This window comes from Carassius gibelio, chromosome A10, assembly GCF_023724105.1.
Source record: "Carassius gibelio isolate Cgi1373 ecotype wild population from Czech Republic chromosome A10, carGib1.2-hapl.c, whole genome shotgun sequence".
Lineage (NCBI taxonomy): Eukaryota > Metazoa > Chordata > Actinopteri > Cypriniformes > Cyprinidae > Carassius > Carassius gibelio.
Genome location: NC_068380.1, coordinates 15,694,059 through 15,721,305, shown reverse-complemented (window position 1 = coordinate 15,721,305; position 27,247 = coordinate 15,694,059). Strand labels below are relative to the sequence as shown.

General features: G+C 36.4%; 1 protein-coding gene across 2 annotated transcripts in view; it reads right to left on the bottom strand.

Moving 5' to 3' along the window:
• Positions 1-3,658: 3,658 nt before the first annotated feature.
• Positions 3,659-27,247, bottom strand: part of LOC128021332 (leucine-rich repeat transmembrane neuronal protein 4-like) — a 109,618-nt gene continuing 86,029 nt past the window's right edge. For both annotated transcript variants that reach the window (XM_052608443.1, XM_052608444.1), the window contains exon 3: positions 3,659-11,882. In XM_052608443.1, the coding sequence (XP_052464403.1) occupies positions 11,544-11,882 (339 nt within the window). In that variant the 3' untranslated portion in view covers positions 3,659-11,543. The remainder of the gene's footprint in view (positions 11,883-27,247) is intronic.

Genomic DNA, 27,247 nt, shown 5'->3' with positions numbered 1-27,247 from the left:
AAATCCCTAATAACAGCAGAATGCTTTCATGTGTGTGCAACTCCTACTCTCCACTATTAAATTTCACAAAAAGGTAATTTTGACTTTCAAACATGCTCTGTTGCTGATGCTCTGGGATGTTAAATAAAGCTCCTCCATCCTGCTTTGTTTTGCAACTGTTTTTAAGTTTAACAACCATGAATGTTTCTAACAGAAAATCATACCATTGGATCAGAAAATGTTGGCCTGTGGATTCCTCCTTGACAGTGTCTGTTTTCCCAGTCATTCGCTATCAGATGGCCTCTATTACACAAAACCTTTAGAAGAACCTGGCAACAATGCAGCTTTAAAGGGCATGAGCACAAACACACGCATAATAATTATGAAGCCGCTGACCTCTTGCTCATGCACCATACGCTATTGGCAAACATCTGTAGCGGAAAAAATGGGTGACTGAGTTTAATATTTCTGCAGTGTTTCAGATATTGCATTCTACAGCTTTACTTAAGAAGAACCAGATTTGAGGCCATATCCACGTATCAATACCTCTTTAAGGATTTAAGTTGCATTAAAATGCATGATTTTAAAGCCTTGGTTCCCTTCTTGGAAATGCAAACAGTAGCTAACAAAAAGTAGCTAAGCTATTTATAGGAGCATGGCAGTAGCAAAACAGTGTAGTTTTTCCAGTAATGAGCTATTTTGCCCATCAAGTTGCAATGTGTTTTTTTTTTTTTTTTTGTCATACTTTAATGATTTACCACCATGCAAACTGTGAGAGTAATGAAATATGCTTACCTATAACAGGTCATCTGGATCATGCACATGATGTGGACTTGCAGTCACATGGTCTTCACTCAAGCATGGCTCCCAATTTGTTGTTTCATGAATCAGAATAGTGCTCACACATGTACACAACAGTTCATCTGCATGTGCACGTTTTAAATTTGAATTCATATAGACCCCTCCATCTAGTTTCAAAGAAGCTTTGCCCACACTGCAGCATAAGACATTGGTCTCATATAGTAACATGAAATGATAACATTTATTGTAGCGCTGATTGAGCTAATCGAGCAAAAAAAAAAAAAAAAAAAAAAACCTGCTCTACTACATAAGCAGCTTAAAGCTTCTCTCGGGCCCAGTTCATGTTTAAATGCCCCAGCGGGGTGCCTAACATTTCAGCTGAAGAGGTTTTCCACTGGACATTTTTTTTTCTGGCCCAGCAAGCTGGATGTTAAATGTCTCATCCCAGCATTTCAAGCACAGGGCATTTCAACATCAAGAATGACAGCTTTCTTTTTTGAAGGGGACAGGAAATGGAAGGTACAAGAGACTGTGTCCTAACTCTTTATACTGTATCACTTTTGCACCGATTCAAAAAAGGATTGAAAAGACTAGGTCCACCAGGTAAAATTAGGAGACATTCTGTGATGATAGAAATTGCTGGCACAAAATGTAAGTTTCAGAATCTTGAATCTCATTTTTTTTTTTCATTATGCTGTCAATTAAACTAAAATAAAAATTTACTATTTAGTATAAATATAATTCATGGTATTTAGTATGGAATATAATTCATATAAAATTCACATGATAATATTTATTATTATTATACAATTTACATAATATATAAAATAATTAGTAAATACATTTTATCTCATTTTTAATAGAATTTTATAGCATTTCAAAATTCCTTTAATATTTAATATTATAGTTATTTTGTATTTTCAGAGTCAGTTCATATCATTTTAATAACCCCAGAAGTTAATATTAAATGTGTAACATAAATGTGTAACAGCTTAAAAAATAAACAATTAAATACAGGTGAATCTCAATAAATTAGAATGTCATGGAAATGTTCATTTATTTCAGTGATTCATCTCAAATTGTGAAACTCGTGTATTGAATCTATTCAATGCACACAGACTGAAGTAGTTTAAGTCTTTGGTTATTTTAATAGTGATGGTTTTGGCTCACATTGAACAAACCCCCAATCACAGCTCAACAAATTAGAATATGGTGACATGCCAATCAGCTAATCAACTAAAAACACCTGCAAATGTTTCCTGAGCCTTCAAAATGGTCTCTCAGTTTGGATCACTAGGCTACACAATCATGGGGAAGACTGCTGATCTGACAGTTGTCCAGAAGACAATCATTGACACCCTTCACAGGGAGGGTAAGCCACAAACATTCATTGCCAAAGAAGCTAGCTGTTCACAGAGTGCTGTATCCAAGCATGTTAAAAGAAGGTTGAGTGGAAGGAAAAAGTGTGGAAGAAAAAGATGCACAGCCAACCAAGAGAACCGCAGCCTTATGAGGACTGTCAAGCAAAATTGATTCAAGAATTTGAGTGATCTCACATGGAATGGACTGAGGCTGGGGTCAAGGCATCAAGAGTCACCACACACAGACATGTCAAGGAATTTGGCTACAGTGGTAGTATTCCTCCTGTTAAGTCACTTCTGAACCACAGACAATGTCAGAGGTGTCTTACCTGGGCTAAGGAGAAAAATAACTTGACTGTTTCCCAGTGCCCCAAACTCCTCTTTTCAGATGAGAGCAAGTTAGGAATTTTATTCGGAAACCAAGGTCCTAGAGTCTGGAGGAAGGGTGGAGAAGCTCATAGCCCAAGTTGCTTGAAATCCAGTTTTAGGTTTCCACAGTCTGTGATGATTTGGGGTGCAATGTCATCTGCTGGTGGTGGTCCATTGTGTTTTGGGAAAACCAAAGTCACTGCACCCATTTACAAAGAAACGTTGGAGCACTTCATGCTTCCTTCTGCTTACCAGCTTTCTGAAGATGCTGATTTCATTTCCCAGCAGGATTTGGCACCTGTCCACACTGCCAAAAGCACCAAAAGTTGGTTAAATGACCATGGTGTTGGTGTGCTCGACTGTCCAGCAAACTCACCAGACCTAAACCCCATAGGGAATCTCTGGGGTATTGTCAAGAGAAAGATGAGAAAAAAGATGAGCTAAAGGCCACTGTCAAAGAAACCTGGGATTCCATACCACATCAGCAGTGCCACAAACTGATCACCAAGTATTGAGGACATGTACAGTAAATGAACAAACTTTCCACAAGGCCAAAAATTCACTAAAAAATTATTGGTCTTATGAAATAGACTTAAACAACTTCTGTGTGCACTAAATTTATTCAAGTTCACACTTACATATAATTAGCTGAGGTATGGTATGCGTATTTGGCGTGCTGTCCGGGGAAGGGCTCCGAGCTCGGGAATGGCCCGAACCTAGAGTATCCCCCCTTCCCTGTCTATTTTTAAAGTGAACTCGAAGTGAGGAGATGGGGTGGAGGAGGGATGCTGATAAACCGTCAATGTATAGAGGTAAGTCAGCGATATTTATACTATGGTATTGATTACTTGATTGTGGTCCACCTGTGTTGATTAGGCTAAGTATCTGACGCGCTCCTCCTGAATCTTGTTACTAAAACATAATTTAATACACGAGTTTCACAATTTAAGTTGAAATACTGAAATAAATTAACTTTTCCACGACATTTTAATTTATTAAGATGCACTTGTATATTTAATTAATAAGTTAATGTGTTCATTCTGAAAGCCCTATTTTAATACAAACATGTATTGATACAAATGACATTCAAATAAAAATAAAAGTAAAATAATAATAATAATAATAATAATAATGGACATTACTGTATATTAGATTGTTAAATTACTTTATTTCTGATCATCATCAAAATTTTTACAAAACATTTTTTTTTTTCTGACAATAATATACTCAAAGAAGAGCCACATTTTTGCATTTGGAGCAGGTCTTCACAAAACTGTTTTCAATCTGTGTAAGATGAAAACAAAAGAAAACAACAGCAAAAAAAGATAAGGGTTATAACAATGCATATTTTCATCCCACAGAAAACAATAACCCATAGCCTGAGACCAGGCAAAGCCAGAGAAACATGATTTTCATGGAAATTAATGGGCCTACAGAGGATGAAGTGGAAGGTTAAAACACAGGGGGAGAATACAAATGACAGACTGTATTGCTTTTCATTGTGTTTTTGCCCTATGTAATCCATTATTAGATTGAGAGAGGGGAAATTAATCATAACCAAAAAGCCAAAATTCGCTTGAATCATTAGTTTGTGTTCTTCATAAATCATCACGACCAGATCATTGATATCTACACAATTGGCAGTGATGTCACAGCTCTTTCTACAGTTCTGGTATAGAACTGTATATCGGTTCAAAGGATGGTGTTTGAGATCTAAGCTGAGCACCGCTTTCTTTCCTTGAAAGCAGCTCTGCTTTAAAAGTGGAACAAAACATCCGACTCAAAATGTTATGCTGAGGAACCTTGAACATGCTGGATAGGTTTGCAGACAGTTAACAGAAGTCATTTTAACAAAAGCATTTTTTTGCTGTTGATACATCAAGGCTTTAGTTAACAGTGAAAAAGGATACATGGGAGCTGCTGCGACAAGTATGCCTACTGTATACCAGTCAAAATACGAATCAAACGTCAGTCTATATCAGATGCTTTTCCTGCAGATGACACTCAAAAACACTAGAGTGATAACTGCAACCCAAAATCAGTGCGAAATACATAAATAAGCTTTAGTCGATGCAATACTGAAATAGTCACAAACAAAAACAAGGCTGTTTGAGATGGATGTACAGTCAGTTCAAGTTCTGTCAGTCATTCAGGCAATGAAATATTTATTATTTCCAGAAATCTAAAAAAAAAAAAAAAAAAGACTACAGAAAACACGGATTCATGAAAATTAGATGATTTCAGACCTGTAGGACACTCTGAGCAAAAAGTACTTAAATCCCGCCATCCTGTACTCATTTTCTCTGCCTAATTTTTGTAGTTTCCTATGCATTGATTATAATATATTTAGGTCGGAGTGAGTTTTGTCCTACAGAGCTGCATTATGGCCAATTTTATATTAGTAATTAATGCTTTATTTAAGCATTTCAGAGGAAATCATGACTCTGTTCCAAAACATAGTGCACTGCCTACGTAGGCAGCATTTTAAGGCGTTATTGGCATGTTCCTCATTTAAAAGTGTTCCAAAAGGTAGGAAGCCTGATTAAGCTGCCTTCCAAATTCCCTACTTTTGACCAGTTAAATAAATAAAAAAAATAGCAGATTCACAGGCCTACTTTGCACAGAAGTCAATCCCACCATGCATCGCGATGATTCCTGAAAAATGAAAGGTTACTTCAAATGTAAAAAATAATTTGTTGAATACTTGTGTTGATTATGAATACTTGTTCATATAAATTAGCATGTGTGCCCCAGTTGTAAAATTTGATTCGAGTAAAATGAAATAGTTCAAAAAAGTTTAATAGATTCATTCAAACCCTTCCATCTTCTTTTTATTTAGTGATCACTGTTTTTCTTTTACTATATAAATTTGCTTGTGTGCTCCTATCATAGAGTCAGGGAATCTAATTATTTTATGCACATCTGTTCATTCCGATAGTTAATTTAAATGAACTTTTTCACATCTTTCACTATGTGTTCTACTTGGTTATATGGATTTGTCAGGAAATCTGATTCATTTGGGCAAATGTGTTCATTCAAATGCTCATTTAAAATAATTGTTTCAAAAAGATTCATGGATTCATTTAAACCCTTCAAAATGTGCATGCTGTTAGCTTCGCAACATGCTAACACTCATGTAAAATGTCGACGTTTCAATGTAGAGCATTCCAAATCGGTCACTTATGATGATTCATAATGGTCAGGATGCTGTCTATGTAGGCGGAAAAGCAGCTCGCTAGATTTTGGAACAGATCATTTGGCTCTTCAGCCCAATTTTCACCCGGCTCTTCTGTCCAGCATTCACTTGTTAAACTATGACACTTAATGTTGAGATAGTTTGTGGGCTGGAGCTTTGGTTGAATGTGGCAGATTTACTAGACAGAGAAGCATGGTGACAGAGCCAAGTCCACAATAGCAGCAGATGTTAGCCCCATGGGCCAACCCCCCCGCACTGACAACAGTGCTACCTCTCAGCCATGTGCAAGCCTGGAGATAAGCGAAGGGTTTTTTCACCTCCAATTTCTACAAAGATGAGCAGATGCATGTGTTTGCATGTGTGTGTGTGTCGTATATAGCTCCTTTCACCAAGACCTTTGCCCCAACATTTATATGTCTGCACAGCAGAAAAAAAAAAAGAAAGGCAAAAAGCAGAATTTTCTTCCATCTGACTTTCTTTCTCTTAGGCTTCTTTCTGTCCTTTTGGATATTTGCATTAGACACTCATTTGAGAGTCAGCAGAGAAATATAGAAGTCTTCTCTGATCCTTTAAATCCTACCCTTGAGGAAAACTGTGCTCCCAGAAGACACCCGGGCCCAAATCACAAGGGGAAATAGAACGAACAAAACAAACAAATGGGAGAGAGAAACTCATTGATGCTGTGATTTTTTTCCCCTCCTTTCTAATTTAGCTTTTATGTGAATGGACTGTATTGGTCCATTCTTTGTAAAGTGCTCTCTGAATATTAGCGAATTACGCCTACTGATTTTAGAGAACATGTACAGATACAAATTAATTGGAAATTTGCATTTAGCTTGCTCGTTCTCTGCAGCTTGACAGCACCTGCATGGAAGCATCTCCTGGAAGGGTTTTGCTTTGTGAACATTAACACAGGTTTGATTTAACCCTCCTTTTGTCTCCAGAGACTGTGCCCACCTATGATCCTTGTATAAAACTGAAATTTGATTGCATTGAAATCCATCAATAATTAAACAGAGTTCTTGATTAGGGATTGTTCATTAGGTAGAATGTGTCTCTCTGTGTGTGTGTGTGTTTCTGGTTCTAAAGTTTATTATGATTGCAGATTTGAAAAAAAAAAAAAATCTGTAAAAAGGTACATTTTTATCTTTTATTTTGTGTTTCACAAATTAATCACAATTTTGACAAACATAAAAAAATCACTGCATCACAGAATGTGCAAGGAACTTATTTATATTGTAATAAATGGCAAAAAAAATTATTTACACACACACACACACACACATTCATTCATTTCAGGAATCTTTGATTAATAGAAAATTTCAAAGAATGGCATTAATTGAAAATAGTAATCTTTTGTAACATTATAAATGTTTTTTTTCCTGTCACTTTAGATTCATTTAATCTATCCAAAAAATTGAACAAGACAATAGGAGGGTGAAAAAAATTTAAATGGCAAAATGTGAATGACAAGCAAAGAGAAGATGCAGGGGCGTCCTCAGTCTTACGTAAATGACCGTAAAACAGAAAATTGTCAGAATAATGGGAAGAGACAGTTACATAAGGCGCCATGATTTGGTAACTCTGTGGAGGAGGAGAATCATTGCTTTGAATGACGGTTGAAGAGTTTAGATTATCTAGTCAGGGTAACTCATCCAAATAGCTAATGGGATCAGATGCTTTCATATGCATTTCATGTTTAATTTAAAGCATAAAAATGATGAAATTATATGGTTCTGAATAAATAAGTGCATGCTAAGTATTTAATGCCGATTGACTAAGCAGAGAGTCCAAACAGGAGCTCTATAATGTATGGAGAAAATTATATATATTTAAAAAAAAATCATTTATTTGCTTAAATTATTATATATAAATTAATCACAATTAAATATTCTAGTTTCCCCTGAACAACAGTCTGACTTTGTCTATTCAGGACACAGAAAGTAATATGGATTTTCTGCAACACTGCCATTGAGCTAATGCCTTGCTTTAAGGAGCGTTTTATGAGGTTGTAAAGTTCTTGCGACTTACTCAGAATTGAAATGCGGTGGGCAGGTAACCCTATTAGCATTTACTTAACAACATCAAGCTTATACTTGATACATCATGCATGAAGCCTCGGAGCAAAGTACAAGCCACTTTCATTGAACAAGTAGATACTATTTTGCCTGGGTGTCTCGAAAATACAAACTGAGGAGAAAGAGAGAGAGGATCACAGCGGTTAGGGCACATAGCAGAATATAAGTATATATGACATTAAATGAGCATTCATATCAGTCTTTCTACTCCCAAACTGATGTCAGCGGTAAAGTGAGACAAGGAAAATGAAAATCTATGAAGCTAATGAGATGAGGTACTGAATGAGACGGCAAGATAGAAAAATATCAATCTTCCAAATGAGGGGTCATATCGGGTCTCTCTAGTAGCATATTCTTTGATCAGGATGAGCGTTTAAACAGCTGAGGCTTCTGTCTTTTTCACAAAACTTGTGCCAAAAGAAGCAAAACAATATGTTTCTTTATACTCTCTATTTACAAGAAAAACATACAAAGATAACTGGTGCCGGAAACTGTCAGGATACATTTCAAAATGTCTTTGATCGTCTTGACAGCGTCACTTCTCTTGAAGAGATTGAGACATGACAGCGTGGAATCCGTTTCTTACCTCGCCCGCTCTCCAGCACATTTCCCGTGACGTCACTGCATTTTATTAATCCGTATCCGATCTAAACATGCCAGCGTAGAGTTCTGGAGGCGCCAAGGTGGTTACTGTGGCTCCAAAGATGGGTGATGATGTCACCACCAGTCATTGATGCAGAGGTCTTGAACTGGTTGAAATGAGCAGTATCCACACTGATTGTTGGTGAGGTACCATGTCCACATTCATTGTGTAAAGTCCAAACGCACAGGCACACAGGGTGAAAAAAATAAATAATAACTTCTGTGTTTACAGGCAATAATTCCATATTCTCATGTTATTCAAAAGTCCATTGAGGGTTAAAAAAAAGAAACAATCTAACAGAACCATCGGACAGTGGCTTTTAATACCAGACAGTTTCTTAAAGAAAATGCTCTGCTGAACTACAGTGAGTGAAACCACAAACTAAGTGATACAGAATCAGTGTAATGTGACTAATGGATGACCACAGAAGTCTATTAGACTACTAACAGTCCAGTTTTCAACGAACAACCACGCAGGAGCATCTGGTCTGCCTTAATCTCAACTAAAAATGAACAGGCCCTCGAATGACAACGGGAGACCGGAGGCTATTGTAACACTTATTCAGCATATGCTCAGTAGAGATCACTTTGTGCCTGAGGAAAAGCATGATCATTTCACTTTGTGAGAAATAACATAATTTTTTTTTTCTTCTGTTGTGTAAAATTATACCTTTGAATAAACAAACAAACAAAAAAATACATAAAAATTTATTATTTGGAAATAGTTGTTTCATTACTAAAAAAAGTGTAATAAATTTATTTATGTTAATTAATGTTTATATATATATATATATAATTTTTCCACTTTAGACTTTTTTACCTGACAAATATAAGATGTATTATCACCTAAAACGGAAAACGATTCAGTAAAAATACAACATATTAAATCGACAATACCATTTTTTTTATGCGTGCTGTTGTTGGAAATACAGTAGGTCAATAAACATTTTCTTTTTTTTGTGATTATGATTACACCCAGACACTGTTACAATCAAATCCATAACACTCTGACTACTTGTATTAAATTCAGTGTAATGATACTATTTACTGTAGTCGGATACATAAGTTTCTTATATCAAAACATGGCATGTTAATTTATAGCAGTCTGAGATATATAGGAAAATTGCAATTACAATCGTCCCTGGTCTCCCACATGTCTTGCTGTTAAAGCCAATTATAGCAATTTCATCTATGTAGCTTCTTTGCTGAGTGACATCTGGAGTCAGAAAATCTCTTGGTTAATACTCCATGACCTGAGGTGACTAACCACCTCTTTCTGAACTCGTCTTAAGAAACCTTGGTTTATTCAGCTCTTCGATACAACAAACTCTTATTAGAGCTTGTAAATCTGTGATTTTTAGTTTATTCCCTCAGATAATTGAAAAGCCATTTGAAAATGGGTTAAAACGATCATTTTGGTCAGAAACATGTTCTACACAAGCTTGTAAACACAAAGGCTTCTAGCCAAGCTCCATTTCACACATTGTCATCTGCCAAAAACTCAAGTATGAATTGAATTTTCATCATTCTCAGTTTTTACATTTAGGTCAGTTATTGTCATAGCGTAGCAACAGTTTGAAGAAAATATCGCTGAGCACGTTAGCACACACTCCTTAATGACGTATTACTAGTTACCTCAATGATAACACACCCAGCATAATGCCGCCTCCTGGAGGTTTATTATAACAGTGTGTGTGCTTGTAATGCGTCACATCCTTGTGAAGAATTTGTTTCCACCAGTGTAACTTCAACATGCTAACCAAGTGAGGGACGTTTGCTCCGTCGCCTTATGATTCTTCCCTCTTGAAGCTGAAGTGTGTAATTGTTCGTTTTTTTTTTTTTTTTTTTTTGTGAAACACAAAAAAACTGTATCCAGTAACAAGTATAAACAAGTGGTTGACTTAGCATTCAAATGTAAACACTGTGGCACTTTCAAAGCATTGTTTGTTTAAACACTCTGGCAAGCCAGCATAGTAACACTGGCACAACCAATGGCATTAGTTTTGGGCGTGGCCGTGTCTGTTTGTCTGACCAATTGCAGATAAGGGAAACCTTTTTGAAAACAGTCATATTTTTCAGTACTGGCGAACAAATGACACACTTCAGCTTTTAAACTTATATCACACATACACACTTCCAAGCAAAAACACACGTACAGTATCTAGTCGACACATAGCCTTTAAATACAAAGCTTGATGTTTTCACTCTGGATTTCAGTACTGAATTCTGCAGAACTGAAAGTCAGTTGTAAACTCCAGTGGCCCGCACATTACAGTATGCATTAGACACATACTGATAAGTTTAATTACATTTTGAAACACAAGCTATATGTACATCTAAAGAAGCTTGATCTTTGGTACATGTGCACGCTGAAAGACCTTGCCTTGTGAAACTTCATTTGGGTTTAAATGAACACTTTTTTTTAATACTCAAGAGATTCATCTGACACGCTCATGTCTAGACAGATCTTTCTTTTTAATCAAATAATAGCAGCATTCATGAGCGCTCCATGGCAACTAAATGAAAATAACAGCGAGAGGCCTTTGAGCTCTGGAGAACATTAATTTGTTTCTTTTCATTCTCTCGTTCTCAAACTCTCCCATGTCAAAAAAAAAAAAAAAAAAAAAAACATGTTTATTGCACATTCCTTTTCATTCTTCACTCAGCATGGGAGAATCACCATTATCTACTCCTCAGAGGAGGCGTCCTGTAGTGTCAGTACAGAGCGAGGGCTGAATGAAACCAAAGCCACGTTTAACATCTCATGCATGTTGCATTGGATTTCAATTTGCCATTGAGCAGAACGGGGACAACAAAACGTGTACGGGCCTTTGATTTGGAACAAAGAAAAGATGGAAAAAGACAAATGGGATCCCATTTTCCATGATACACTGCACTCCACAATGGAAGTGTACCGTATGCCAGATCCTTGTTTCCTCCAGCGACGTCATGGGAATGTTTTTCACTTCTCTATATTCGAGAGAAACAGTTAGCGCACAGCAGTATGCACAGTTTTTTGGACGCGCCGCTGCGTTAATGCCGGCAGAATGTGGATCACTACCCAGGCACAGCCTCTTTTGAAATTAACCATCATGCCTTGCTTTGCGAGTGGGACTGTTAGCGTCTAAAAGTCAGGGTGCTGGTGGAACGTTCAGTTGTTGGATAGTTAATGGAGCGTTCTGTAGTGGGGTAGAGAATGCTGGGCCCTTCCACAGGCGCTCTCTGGCTGGGTGTGGAGCAGGGTCCTGTAGTGCCCGTGTTGATGGTGGGCACTGCCGGAAGGGCCACAGTCTGGATGGTGCTCCTCTCGCGGTGGGGAAGCTCCTCCAGCCCTTCCAGGCTTTGCGGAGGACCATCATAGCTCATGTTGAGCCGCAGGGGTTGATGGGCCTGGCAGTAGTCCACTATAGGCTGCTCGTACCTGTAGAAGGTCAGAGTTCTCATCTGGTGAGGCACCTGTAGGGGGTAAAGTAGAGAGAGAAAGCATGAGCTGAAGATCCCTAATTAGAATAATTAAGTCATTAACAGCCATTAAAACATCATTAAAAGGACAGTTCAGTCCAAAATGAACATTTGCATGAGAGTGAAATGAACATTCACTCAGCCTCATGTCAGTGAATGACTTTCGTTCTTCTGTATAGGACACAAAAGGAGAAATTCTGAAGATTGTGCTGGTCGCTCTTTTCCATGCAAGTACAATTAATGACGTCTGAATTAATGATTCAAGAATTAATGTATTAATGAATTGAAGATTCAAAAGAATGATTTGTTGACGAATTGGTGAATAACAGTGAATTTCCAGTGAATAATGACTTACATTTTGGTCTGTTTCATCACACAAAGCTATCGTGTCACTCACACGTGTCTACTTTTTTGATGCTTTTTTTTTTTTTTTTTTAGCTTGACAGCCCATGTCCTCATTCTTAGAAGTCAGAAAGAGCTTTATTGGCAAGTATGATTATACACATATTTCCCTTTATGGAAAAAGCAATCGAAAATACATCAATTCCCCTAGAGTATTTTGTTGAAAAGGATGAATAAAGACACAAAGGTTTGGACCAACATGAAACTGACATTTCTCATTTTTGGGTGAACTATCCCTTAAATTAGAGTAATTAAACCTCCCCCTCACCACAAGAGTCATTAAATAGTCCTAAAATATCTCCGATAATGATACTACCACCAAGAGACATGAACACACAGAGTTCATTCCAACATCCCTCCTTCCCACATCTTTCTCAGCCCACTCGCGACTTCCTCTTTAAGCTCTGCTTCCGTCTGCATTTAGAAGCTGCCTCGTGGCACAATGTTTTAAAAGAGGCACCGCGCTGGTAGGGGTAATAGCTTTTTACACCGAGTGCAAACCCAGCATCTGTCTTGCTTCCCAGTGTGTGTGCCGTGCTCACTGGTGACTCACTCTGTGTATACACAAGAGGCAGAGCACACACACACACACACACAATCCCCTGCATGGATTGCTGCAGCAATTCCTATGATAAGTGACATAAGCAAATATGCCTTTACTTTTCATGCCGTGACTCCGGGAGAGTCATTGCGGAGAAACAGGCCACATGTGGCTGCCTCATATGTACTGCAAAAATATTTATATTTTTCCATAAAACATGCAGAAATACTGATCATGCAAACATCATTACAACAAGATAAAAGTAGTTTGTTTAAAACTTACTTTTTAAATGTACTTTATAGAAGAAATCAAATATGTTTTCAGACTCTCAGAATTTAATTCCAGAGAAGGAAGACTAAAGAAGGATGGATTTTTTGTTTATCAATCAATCAATTGTAAAACTTACAAAAAACTCTTCTATGAAAACAAGTCTTACTATTCAACCCAATCTTTAAGTAAACTTATCTTATTTAAACACTTTCACTCACACATTATTTCAAGAAAAGAATAATAAAAAAAGTTTAAAAATACATTTTCGTAGTTCTCATCCCTCACACCATCACACTCACAAAAACACAGACAAATCATGCTGAAAGAAGTCTCCATATTTTTCCACTGAACAACCAGAGTTCATTGCTTTTAAAGGAGTGAATTAGTAAACGCTTAGAGATAGTGAAGAGCAACCTGAGCGCGATTACCGTCAGCGAGGACTAAGTGAACGTTAGTGACAAGAGAGCTCTGCCGGTGTGACAGACGAAGAGGTTTTACAAAGAGACTCCTGACAGGAAGCAAAATAAATAAACAACGTCAAATGCAGGGCCGACTCTCAAGCGATAATGAGATGCGTTGTGTCAGCGGCTCGGGTTTAGAGCTCTTTGTATGCCACAATTAATCCACTTCCCTATATTCCCCTGAGCAGAGCAAAAGGCTTTTTGCATGGGCACCAGCAGAATGCACAGCTACTTAAAAAACTGCTTTACTTAGAGTGTCATGGGATTTGTTAAAAGTAAATGGATAGTCATATACTGCAGGGTCATTGCAAGGGATGCCAAAAATATTAAAGCCAATGCTAAAATGTGAAAAGCGATTTTATACATGGACATGTCTGTTTGTGTTGATGTGTATGTGAAAAGCACTTGCTCATCAAGATACGGCAATGCGGCAAAGCATGCAAATAAAAAAATCATATAGATATATATAAAGAAAACTACATAATTAATTTGTACATTTTAATTACAGACTTGCTTCCCATTTAAACTCCAACAGCATCTGATATTCATGCATTGTATCTAATAATCATGCATCAAAGACTGTGCCAATAATTTACATTTGATTACTTTGAATTTGCTTTTACATAAAATTAAAGCACTGTTGACTTAATTTGTTCTGTTGCTTATAATTGATTCAGTCGACTGGTTACTAAAATAATTACTCTGATTACGTGATGCAATGTTTATTTCATTGAAAAATGCTTGAAAAATTTGTTAATAAGGGAATTATTATTTTTTATTTGTTATCGGCGGTTGATGTTAATCAAAAAATAGCAAATACTGGCTAATTAACTGGTCTGTCTGATACAGTATATCAGTACGGTTGGCAACATCAATCACAAAGCAGCAGTTGTATAAAAACACAGGAAGAGGAATTGAGCTGAGCTATTAAGTGATGGCAGAAGATCTTGTGTTTAGGACACAGGTGTGTCGAGTCTGTGAGGATCCTCATGAACATCAAAAGGTGCCAGGGTAAAAAGAGAGGTGCGCTTGCCAAAATCAAAACCATAGCCCCAGGTGGCCTGGAAAAATAGAAAATAAATGAGAAAGTGGGGGAATCAATGTTTTCAAAATGAAAGAACCTTCTCAAGGTTTTTTTTTCTTTCTTTTTTTTGTGTGTTCAATAGATTGCAACAATGAAGAAGAGTTATACAAAAAGAATAAAGAGTAAAAACAATATCAATTGGAAATTTAATAACAATTTATATAATTGAAATGTAATAACTGTTTCTATTTTTTATTTTTATTTTGAATTTTCAGCATCATTACTCCAGTCTTTAGTCTCACATGATGCTTCAGAAATCATTCTAACATGCTGATTTGATGGTCAAGAAACGTTTCTTATTCTCAATGTTGAAAACAGTTACGCTGCTCAATATTTTTTGTCGTAACAATAATTTATTTCAGGACAGAAAAGCCATTATTATTTTTTTTTTTTATAAACAATGTAAACATCACAAATTCTGTTACTGTTGATTCATTTGATAAAAGCAAAAGCAAAAGTTTTACATATATTAAAATACGGACAAACCCCATTATGTTTTGCCCTGAATTTTGAAAGCATTGAAAGTTAAAATCAAACACTACCATGATTTCCAATGATATTCCTGCTCCTTTAGGTGGTTGTAGTGGAGTGGTCAAAACATGTTTGCCTATTTTCTAAGCAAAGGTGTAGCAAGCTTTCCATTCAGATTACAAAGAAAAACTATTTTGTTTATGTGGAATAGCATACACAAATTCATTAAGACTCATTAAGAAAGTAAATTGTCAATTTTGAGTTGCCGTTGACTGTAAGTCTACTCTGGTCAAGTGACAAGGTCACATCGTGCTGAGTTATAGTGTGTGTCAGAGGTAAAGTGCGGTCAACTGACAAGGCAAATATTTAGTTCAGGATGTTCATGATTCTGTGAACGCAGTGTACTATGCAAATGGACAGACATATAAATGATAAACAGGGTGAATCCCATATATCGAGGCAAACACAGTGTTCAGTGAGAGTCAAACCTTTCTAATGAGCACTCAGTGATACTCCTTCCCTCTCTCCTGCAAATGAACTCCATTAAGCTACTTTTACTTTTGATACAGTGGATGATCATTAGGTGATCCCCCCGCCACACACACACTTCTCTTTCACAGCTATTTCTTTTCCTTTGACCACTCCCAACTGATCTCCAGTGAAGTTGCATTGATTAATTATCATATATTAACTACTAACTGTTTCAGTGAATTCTGAACAACGTGAGGGCATAAATCTAACCTTAAAGTGTGTGTGTGCGTGTGTGTGTGTCTGTGTGTGTGTGTGAGAGAGAGAGAGAGAGAGAGAGAGAGAGCAGGGTGGGGGGAGGGGGTTGACAATTTATAACTACAATACCTTTCAGCACAGTGACAGACATGGACCTTAGTCAGGGTAGACATTATCTTTAATTTCACACAAATGAAAAATGGCTAAGGGACAGACTTACAGTCCATTCATTGGGCTTTACTATCTTAAAGGAACAGCTCAACATGAGCGGGTGCCATGTACAAACTTGTGGGTTAATGACATGATGCTATTTTTTTAATTAATTTATTCATAAATACAATGAGCTGAATCTCTTCTATGATGCACATTTTAATTACTGCATTTAAATTAATTTGGAAAGTCAAATATACAGTATTAGGATGACACAACTGTCCTGACAACATAATGAAGTAAAAAGCCTAGGAAGCTCTTGAAAAAAATCACAGTCTCCTGCCCCATTACCCCGATGACAACACCACGGCCGACTACAGTCAAACGTTGGGCTGTTTGTCCATTACGAGAGACTCATCAGTATGTGAGGGACATGGTGTCTTTGCCGCTTCTGTTTATTCAGAGCTTAACTAGGAATTCTTGTGCCCTGACTACTAGTTATGCAATAAGTTCACGTAGCATATTAAATCCATACAGTCAAGCTAACACTTTGATTTGCTGCACGCTGCTGGCCCTAAAAGCATGCCAACTAGCTCTGTAAGGAATCTATAGGATTCATTTTTCCCAATGTTCAGGCAAAAACCTTTATATTACCAGAAACATTACTGCAGTGCATTTACAGTGGATTCATGCAGGAGGAAAATCAGTGCAACAATGTATTCGCCATGTCTAAGAGGCTAAACAAGGTGAAAGACGTTCACCATCTTTATGCATGAGTTATCCGGCTATAGCTAAGCGTGCGCAGTATGGAATCCGCTAGATCTTTAGTGAATAAGATGAAAAGTACAATAAGCAATATTGTATGTTTCCAAGCAAGAGAAAAGTGCACGACTACAAGAGAGAGGATGTTCAGACACATTGTGCAGTTGCGATTGTGTTGTCATTTGTACAAACTGTAATTTTCTGACATTATTTATTCTTCTGTATTTTGCACAGAAGAGTAATTTTTTTTGTTTTGTTTTTTTACAGAAGTGTGACAAAAAGGACTAAATATATAAATAAGGGACTAAATAAAAGGGCTGAAAAAGTAAATCAGTAAAATAAATAAATACATTAGTGAATAAAAAAACAGAAAACTAGATAAAGACTAAATAAGTAAATAAATAAATGACTTCATAACTAACCAAATAAATAAAATATTAAATAAAAGGAATAAATAATATAATAATAAAATCATTAAATAATTAATAAATAAAATGACTAACTAAATAAACAAAGTACTGCATAAATAGATATGGAATAAATATATAAATAAATAAAATAACTAAATTTTAAATAAACAAAAGGACTATAAAAAACATGCATAAACATACATCTCCAATCAACACATTTTAAAGTACTATTAAGTGGCATAAAGCCATATAATAGTGAGCATAATACAAGTAATCGTAAGGTAGTTTATAAGAGTTGCATAATGAGTCTTTACAAATGTTAGAAACATGAAACTGTTAGAAACATAATCTGTCATTTCTGGGTGAACTATCCCTTTTAGTTTGTTTACCAAAGCAGCAAACAGACATGGTGTAGACACAGGGCAGGATTGTAGTTACAAATTATCTTCACAATGGTTTGGCAGAAGTATTTTCTGTCACTGTCAAGAGAGTTAAAATCGTCCCTGATAGGGCTTAAAAAAGTTTGCATGCATGTGCGTGTGAGTATTGCATCAGGGTGTGTGAAATGCATTGTGGCCGTGTAGAGGAAGATGACACAGATATGACACTAAAGACACCAGGTGCACTTTCAATGAAGTAAACACATGTCTGAGGTTGAGTTCTCCTGAGCAGCTTGGAATTTAAACAACACTCTCCTTTAAGAGAGAAAAAGGAATTTGGTGCTGAACTAATAATTGCCACCGTCTACAACTGGTGAGCCCGTCTTCTGTGAGTGTTGTGTTTGTTTGGTGCCATATGCTTTGTCCTGTCTCTTTTCTTGCCCTGCCTGTCTGGTTACCTCATCTTTGTTTTAGTTGCTACACCTGTGTTTCTCCCTTGCTCCCGGACTCATTTGCCTTCACTCCACACAGCTGTGTCACCCACTCACAAATTCACTCTACACACCTGGTTCACTCTGCACACCTGTACACATACTCACACACACAGCTGTTCCCCATTTGTTTTGGAGTATATATTCTTGTCTCACCGACCACTCTGCCTGGCTGTATTGTCTAATGTTTTGTTTGTTTTGTGTCTTGCATTTTGTCTGCTCTGTTCCTGTGACTTGTTTCTGTTTTGTTTTTTGCCTTGTTGGCCTTTTCGTTCCTATTAAACTATATTTCCCTGCATTTGGACCCAGACCCTGTTTTTTCTATGCCAGTGACAATTATATGACAATTGTTTTTGTTTTTTTTATTTATATAACAGATGAACTCATACATTATCTGTCAGAAAACTGAAAGGCATATCTGCATTTATCCAATAAAGGTCTGTGCAATGATCTTAGGGAAAAGTTGGTGTTTGGCATTATTAAAGGTCCCGTTCTTCGTGATCCCATGTTTTAAACTTTAGTTAGTGTGTAATGTTGTTGTTTGAGTATAAATAATATCTGTAAAATTCTAAAGCTCAAAGTTCAATGCCGAGCGAGATATTTTATTTAACAGAATTTGCCTACAACAAACGACCTGTTTGGACTACAGCCCTCTAGTTCATGCTGTAATGACATCACTAAAACAGTTTTTTGACTAACCCTCGCCCACATGAATACTCCAAAAATGGGGCGTGGTCTTGTTGCGCTCCGACGGAGAAGAAGGAAGAGCTGCGTTTGTTTTTGCCATGTCGTTGAAACGCTGTTATTTTCATCTCTGAGTCCAATCACCTTTGTTTGGGCTTCCCAGGGACGCTGTACTTGGATATTAATGGTTACAATTTATGTTTAACTCGGTTCCCGAGAATTATAATCCACATGTAAAACTATGTGCAGCACATTTTGCTGAGGACAGCTTCCTCAATCTCAATCAGTTTAATGCCGGATTCGCACAAAGATTATTCTTGAAAGAAGGAGCAGTTCCCCCTTTGTCTGGAAAAGGCATTGTTTATGGACCACAACCGGTAGTCTTGTCAGTAAAAACGCTCCTGTGATTATAAGTACATCTCCAGCACATGCTCCTGCCCACTTGCTTCTCAAAACTACTCCAAAACTAGTCCAGTCGCGTTTCCAGGAGGGCAGCGCGCGTTCAGCTGCTATCGAATCACAACACAGGAACCGCTGGCACAATCACAACTCGTTACGTATTTCTGAAGGAGGGACTTCATAGAACAAGGAAGTCATCAGCCCGTTTTTATGACAATGAAAACAGTGGTATACAGATAGGTGAATTGTGTGAAAAATTACACGCGAAACATGAACACATATTATATTGCACACTGTAAACACAATCAAAAAAAAAAAAAAAAAAAAAAAAACGAAAAATGGGACCTTTAAAGAAATAATTCAGCCAAAAATGTACATGTACTCACCTCAGGCCATCCAAGATATAGATTAATTTATTTTGTCATTAGAACACTTTGATAAATGTAGTATTACATCACATGCTCATCAATGGATCCTCAGCAGTGAATGGGTGCCGTCAGAATGACAGTTCAAACAGCTGATAAAAACATCACAATGATCCACAAGTAATCCATATGACTCCAGTCCAGATTATTGTGATGTTTTTACCAGCTTGGACTCCAATTCTGACAGCACCCATTCACTGCAGAAAAGCCATCGGTGAGCAAGTGATGGAATGCTACATTTCTTCAAACCTGTTCTGATGAAGAAACAAACTCATTCTAAACTTGGACGGCTTGAGGGTGACTACATTTTCTCAGGTCATTCCTCTATTTCAGCTGACTGGAAAAAACATTGCAATCTGTATTAGAATTTTTTTTTTTCACCCAAAATTAAAATAACTGTCAGTATATATATATATATATATAAATAAATATATATATAAATCTTTTTTTGAGGAATGTTTTAGCTGTTTTTGTCAACATTATTGAAGTGAGTATTGAAATAATGTCAGAATGCTATTTCTCTGGTGACTTTTTTTTAAGGATGTTTAGGTATGCTTTCCTGAAAAACAATACAAGTGTATTTATTTATTAATGAAAAAGCATCTAATAAACAAAAGCATGTCATATTTTAGGTGAACTGTCCCTTTAAAAGCGATTGAATCTGACATATCTAGGACTGTCTCCATCATCCTTTGAAGAGGTTAGCTTCGTCTGCACACCCAAATCTGCTGTGTCCATCTGTCCGAATCTACTTTTATTTTCACTCTATCTAGCTGATGAACATTTCCAAAAAGTAAAAAGGCATCCACCCCTGTCAACTTTTAATCTGGGAAATTGAAAAGTGTGTGTGAACGGGTCTCTTTAAGCCGGGGCTAATCAGACATGCCTCCGTGAACTGGACCAAAGCCAGGCCTATGTGAAGAACACGCTCTATCTTTGCCTTTGTTTCTTTCCCTTCTTCTTCCTCTCTACTGTCCGATTTCATTTCAGAGAGGCAGATTATCTGAAACGGGGCATTCTATCTGGATAAGAGCACTCAGGATAAGGCCTTACTGAAGATGCTTCTGTTTGAAAAGGATCGATGCGGATTGTCTGTACCTCCTGTGCATCTAAGTCCTGGATTTCTGCTTTAAGGTGCTCTTCAGAAAGAAATACAAAGAATTTACTGCTCTTTGGTAAATAGAGAAATCCCTAATTCTAATAAATGGAGCTGTAGACAACAGGTCCTGCTCTGCCGCCAAATCTTCTTAAAACACAGCAGTTTTATTTATGTGACGTTACGCCAACAACCCGTCCATTGTCTGATGCAAATTGCACACAAAATGGCATGAAACCACTAATTATGATCTGAATGGTTGTTGCTATACATTTTCATCCTAAAGGTTAAAGGTGTACAGTGATTTTCTTTTCATCCGAAGGGATGTTTTCCAATATACAGGTACAGAAGCTCACAGAGGTCATGCATATGAATATTTGGTTTTCTCGAGATCACAATTTATTGTATAGCTGTTAGGTGTTACTAGCAGAGCAAGAACTTCACAACTCCTCTGTAAAACGCAATAAACATTGTAATAAAAAATATAAAAATTAATTGAAAACTTAAATTTATTTTATTACATTTTACTGGGAAAATTTATGTTTTAGGTGCTCTAACTTAATTTTTAATTACTTATAACTTTTTCAACTCACTTAAATGCTATCACATTGTCAAAATAAAGTAATCTACAAGCAATCCACACAACTTTAGTTGATCAATTAATTTCTTGTGAAGTAATGATGTTTGTAAGAAATAATTTATTGGATAATGGACACTCATACTGACGGCACCCATTCATTGCAGAGGATCCATTGGTAAGCTAAGTTATTAAATTCCAAATTGGTTCCGATGAAGAAACAAACTCAGTAAAACATTAATAAAACAAAATAATCATAATTAATAAACTGTATTTTTATAACCATAAAAGCTGTGACACCTTGCCCTGAACTGACCAGTGTTGTTTTTGGCAGCCCATTTAGTTTTAGTCTTTTGGACGAAAATGCTTTTTAGTTTAAGTCACATTTTAGTCACTTATAAACTTGAGAGTTTTAGTCAAGTTTTAGTCGACAAAAAACGCAAAAAGGTTTTATTCAAGTTTTAGTCAATTTTAGTAAAAAACAAAAAAGTAGTCTTTAACAAATTAATTTAGGTTAAAAAGTATTGAAAATGGACTTAGGTTTGACAGGTTTTAACGAGTGTTGCAATTCATAAAACAACAGTTAACCTTAAAAGCTTTGCATAATAAACTAGACTTTCTCATTGATGGAGATGCAGTGCTGCCAAGCTGTACTTCATGGTCGCATTGAGCAGAAACCTTTTATCTACATATTTCAAGTTATTTTTCCATGAATTGATGCTCTTCTAAAATTTCAGCACATTGCCTATTTTCACCAGTAATCACAGTAATAAGAAATGGTTTAAAGTTTAAACAGCAAAAAAACTTTGAGCTACTACAACATTACACACAGATAAAGTGGTAACAGTGGAATCACTGTTTTACTCCAAAAAGCCAGGAATAAAAACATTCTTACTTTGGCAATTGTGGCTTTGTTTGAGAAATTGCTAAAGTGCAATGAACAAAGTGCCCAAAATATAAGCTATTGAGGAACACATACTTATTGTCTACAACTTGTGCTTCAACTTGTCTGCCAGTGCAACCAGATGCATATTATTTGTAAACACAAACACCATACAACCCTGTCTAATAAAAGTGACACAAACATTCAGGGATGCAAACACATGTATGGTCAAAAAAGAGAGAGTTATCGAAGCCCTCACCCCGCAGCAAATATCACAATTTTATATTTATATATGGATGTCAAGAGCTAAGAAGTGTATGTATTTATATAGCCTACACTACACACAAATAATATACAATTAAATTATGCTCATTTTAAATGTATTGTGTGGCTAGGTATAAAAATATAGGCTTTTAATAATCTTTCAGTGCGCAAACCCATGATAATATGAAACGCTTCAAAACAGACCGCACAAAGCGCGTATGCACATCGCGGGCGCAGAATGATGTGCTCAAAGCAACATGGAGTCACAGTGTGCTGCGCTGCTCAACTGCGCATTTTAAAGTACGTGCAGCCCCGCCTCAATCTGCAGGCTGCAGCCGGGTGCTTCTCCAAAACAGGCAGAAATGACATGCATTGTGTGTCATGATCCTGCCCTCGTGTCCTTGATTTTTCCTAGTCTTGAGGCAGGATCATGGCAGACCCGTGTTTTGTGTACAAGCACATGGCCTTGTCTTTGGGCCATGTGCTTGTGTTGTCTCGTTCCCTTGCCCCGCCCCCCTTGTTATCCTAGTCTTGTTGTGATTGCCTTATCTGTGCCACCTGTTGTGTCCTGATTAGTTCCCCTATTTAGATCTCCTAGTGTGCTCTGTCTTGCGTCGGTTCATTGTCGCTGTGATTGTGATTTGTGATTGTTTCCCCAAACTGTTCCACATATATGTTGCTACCTGTCAGCCTCGTGAGTTAATCCTTGTCATCCCTGAAGAAGTCTTTGTAATACCGTGAGTGTTTGTTTATAGTTAGTGTTTAGTGTCTTTATCTGGTCAGCCCAGTCTTGTTTGATTATTTAGTCCTTACCCTGGCTATTGTTTTCCCCCTCGTGGGTTTTGTTTTCCCCTTTTGTCATCAATAAACCCTTTGTGTTGAGAATCCTGTCTGCACTTGAGTTCCTCCCTTACCAAAACCCTGACATTGTGAACGTCAGACTTCTAATCATTTTCGTTACGTCTCGTCTCGTCAACGAAAACTTGAAAACGTCTCGTCATGTTTTAGTCACTTTAGAGCCATTTTTAGCTAGTCATCGTCGCGTTATCGTCATTAAAAAAGGTGCGTCAACGAAATCATTTCATTGTCGTCATCGTTGACGAAAACAACATTGGAACTGACAACCTTTTAGTTCAAACCTTCCTTTATACTATATTTCACTTTTGTTAATTTATATTAATCTGTTATTGTGTCCAGAGGTGTCAAGTAACGAAGTACAAATAGAAATTTGGGGTATCTATACTTTACTTGAGTGATTATTTTTCAGCCGACTTTTTACTTCTACTCCTTACATTTTCAGGCAAGTATCTGTACTTTCTACTCCTTACATTTTAAAAATAGCTTCGTTACTGATATTTCATTTCGGCTTGTTTTCATTCCGGCTTGTCATCATTCAAAAAAAAAAACCTATCCAGATAAATCGCGCCATCCGGAGGAGTGAATTTGATTGTGGTTGGATGATAAGTATAAACATATACCATTCCGACACCCTATTGGTCTGTACGCGATCCATCGCACCTGCACGTGACACAAATCACATCACAGTCCAGCCAGGACATAGACAGTTTTGGGTTCGTTTATCAAAAAATATATATCTTAAAAGTAGGGTTGGGTATGGAACCGGTATCCGATCGCCTCAGAGTCAGTCCCCTTAAATTTCACATGAAACCAGCGTCAGACCGGTCTCCTCCCGTCTTTCAGCTCTTCAATCCGCAGAGCGCGAACGGAGCAGCGCATGCGCACTTAAACAAATAGAGGACACAAAAAAAAAAAATCTAGCTCTTAACACATATGAACGAACACATACTTTAATTAAACTTATTTAAATATACTTAATTTAATCATACGTACTTTATACATATACTACTGTGCAAAAGTCTTAGACACGTTAGTATTTTCACTTAAAAGAATGGTGTTCGGACAGTTATTTATATATTTTGCTGTAGTGTGTCAGTATAAAATATCAGTTTACATTTCCAAACATTCATTTTGATGTTGTCAAACTGCTTGTGCATTCAAAATCGCACTAGATTATTATTAAAATTAATGGCAAACTGATATTTCCTACTGACACACTACAGCAAAAGATATAAATAACTGGCTTAAAACCCTTTTTGGGGAGAAAATACTATTTTTTCCATAAGACTTTTGCACAGTACTGTATTTTAAAAACGACATTGTTGCTACTTTATAAAGAATGCATTAATGACCATACAGTAATTCACAGAACTGATTTAAGACAGTGACAGACAGCACTCATGTTAACTAAATATCAGAGTGAGTGACAGAGATACAGTAGAAACATTATGTGTGGTTTTGTATTAAATAATGACCCAGATTGTGAAATACATTTATTAGCCTTAGATTAAGGGAAGCACAACTTGCACAACAAGCTATGGATTTATTTTAAATATTTGTAATGTTCTTTAAAGTTATCCATAGTTTTTTTGTGGTTCTTTTTTTTTCTTCGTTTAGGAGCCGGTACCGTTTTAAAAGTATTGAAAAGGCACTGGACCCTACTTAAAAGTTATTATTTCTCACTGGCTCATTTACCAAATGAGTGCTTTTTCTTCGTCCTCCACAAATTAAGCTACTGTACGTAGTTCGGTTGCGAGACGTTTTAATAAATTAGCGTTTTCGATTGACGATGCGATTGACAATGTTGTGATAAGTAGGCTATACCAACTTTGTAACTCGTTACCCCCCAAACACTGGACAAAGCAGACGTATGTACCAAATACAAGAAGGTATCAATCAATAAAGTATCAGGATTATAATTTCTTTTTCAGTTTTAGTTTTTGATTAATCACTTGGATTAATCATTCATTTTGACAGCACTATAATGTTTATTGTAAATAGACAACCATACAAGAGTAATTGTTACTAAGCCTGCACCAATGTTCTTGTCCATTGCCCTCACTGATTCCTGCAGCTAATTTTGGATGTACATTCCATTAAAAGTTATTGATGACAAGCCTCTGAAGTTTGACTTTTTGCACCATAACAATACTTATTGGCAACTAGTCATCATATCTCTAGTCCTTTAATGTATTTGCATTGTACTGAAGTGAGTTCATTTTAAATGGGCATATATGCGGCTGAGGAAGACCTGAAGGTCGAAACGTTGCTTGATTAAATTCCTCTGGAGCAGTAGTTTTCAGTGTTCAGACTTCACTTCTTTATTTGTCTATATCATTTAGTTGTCTTGCACCTGCGTCCTAATTGGATGTTTGGGATGTGCACACCATTTTTGTATTTTCATATATGCGGCTGAAACAGGAAGTGCATCCCAAATTTTTCAACATGAACATTTTAATATAACATTATAGTCATTATGGCCTATGGCCTTTAGAAAAATGTTTTTTGAGGTGGTGGGGTAGTGCACAATAGGCCCCTGTGGTGCGGCCTAAGCTTTTTCTTCCCCTTACATTACTTTTACTTTTATACTTTAAGTAGTTTTTTAAACCAGTACTTTTACACTTTTACTTGAGTAAAAATCTTGAGTTGATACTTCAACTTCTACAAAAGTCTTTTTAAACCCTAGTATCTATACTTCTACTTGAGTAATGAATGCCAGTACTTTTGACACCACTGATTGTGTCTAACCAATACTTAAAGCAAAAAGTTTGTCTGATAAGATATAATTCACAAAAATTATATAACATCTATCCCTGGACTCCTTAAATCTGTTTTTAATTTTCTAAATGTGACAATACTCTTTTTCTCAGTAATGTAATTTTCCATCAAGTTATAACCCATCCATTAGAAAAACCTCTCTGATACCATATAAGCGATATCATTTGCACCATATACGCACCTTCAGTGTTCTAAATCAGAACACTTTCATTTACAGATTACCAAGATTCAAAGGGTTTGGGGAGGTTAACAACTGATATGTAATTATATTCTGGTGTAATATCTCTCCCACTCTCCTTGCCTGGTGTGTGATTACATTAGTGGAGAGCTGCAGTGCTCCTCTGTTCTGCTCTGCCTGCTGTGGTGCTGGGTTTGTTACCTTCAACATGTGCGTGTTCCTGTGTGTGTACTCGTTCATGACTCGTCTAGACCACTAATCTAAATTAAAACGATAACAACAACTCATTTAGCAATAATTAAGATAGATTGTACAGTATAACATTAATGATGGGGCATATGTTTTCATTTGCAAAAATAATTAAAACAATTTAGGAATGAGGAGAAAAAAAAAACCCTTAAGACCAGTCTATGGAAGCAGTGAAAGGACATCAGGACAGCATATAATTGGGTCATGGGCAATTTATCAAAGCAATGGGAAAACTCACAATACAGTAATGTTCAACAAAATAACAGTTTTTATTTAGAATTACTTAGCAGCAAATGTCTTGTCTGGGCACCAGGCTTATTATGGTTAATAAATTAAAATAAAACCATAAAAAAGTTACTGGAAATAAAATAAACATTAAATGAAATAAACTAAAATATATACTTTTATTTCAGCTCATTGCCACGGCATCATTTCTCATTTTCTTTTAGCTTAAATTAAAGCACTAAAAACATTTTTTTTAATAATTATATATATATTAATTCAAAATATTGATAAAATTAATATATCAATACATTTTATGTAATATGCCATGATTTGCAAGAAAATATGTAGATGGAAACCTGGCTGACACACTTTAGGTTTTACAAAGCCCACATTTGACATTAGAGTTAATAGAGCTGCATTGACAGTATTGCATTTTAATTTTGATCCATAACATCAGAATAAATGTATGAAGTCCTATCTTCAAAAACACATACATGGAAGAGTAAACAAGCACTGCCATTTCCATCTTAAATGAGATTATCTCCCCTTTAGATTCTGAACTTTGCCATCTGACATTTGAGGTCATATTTGTGTG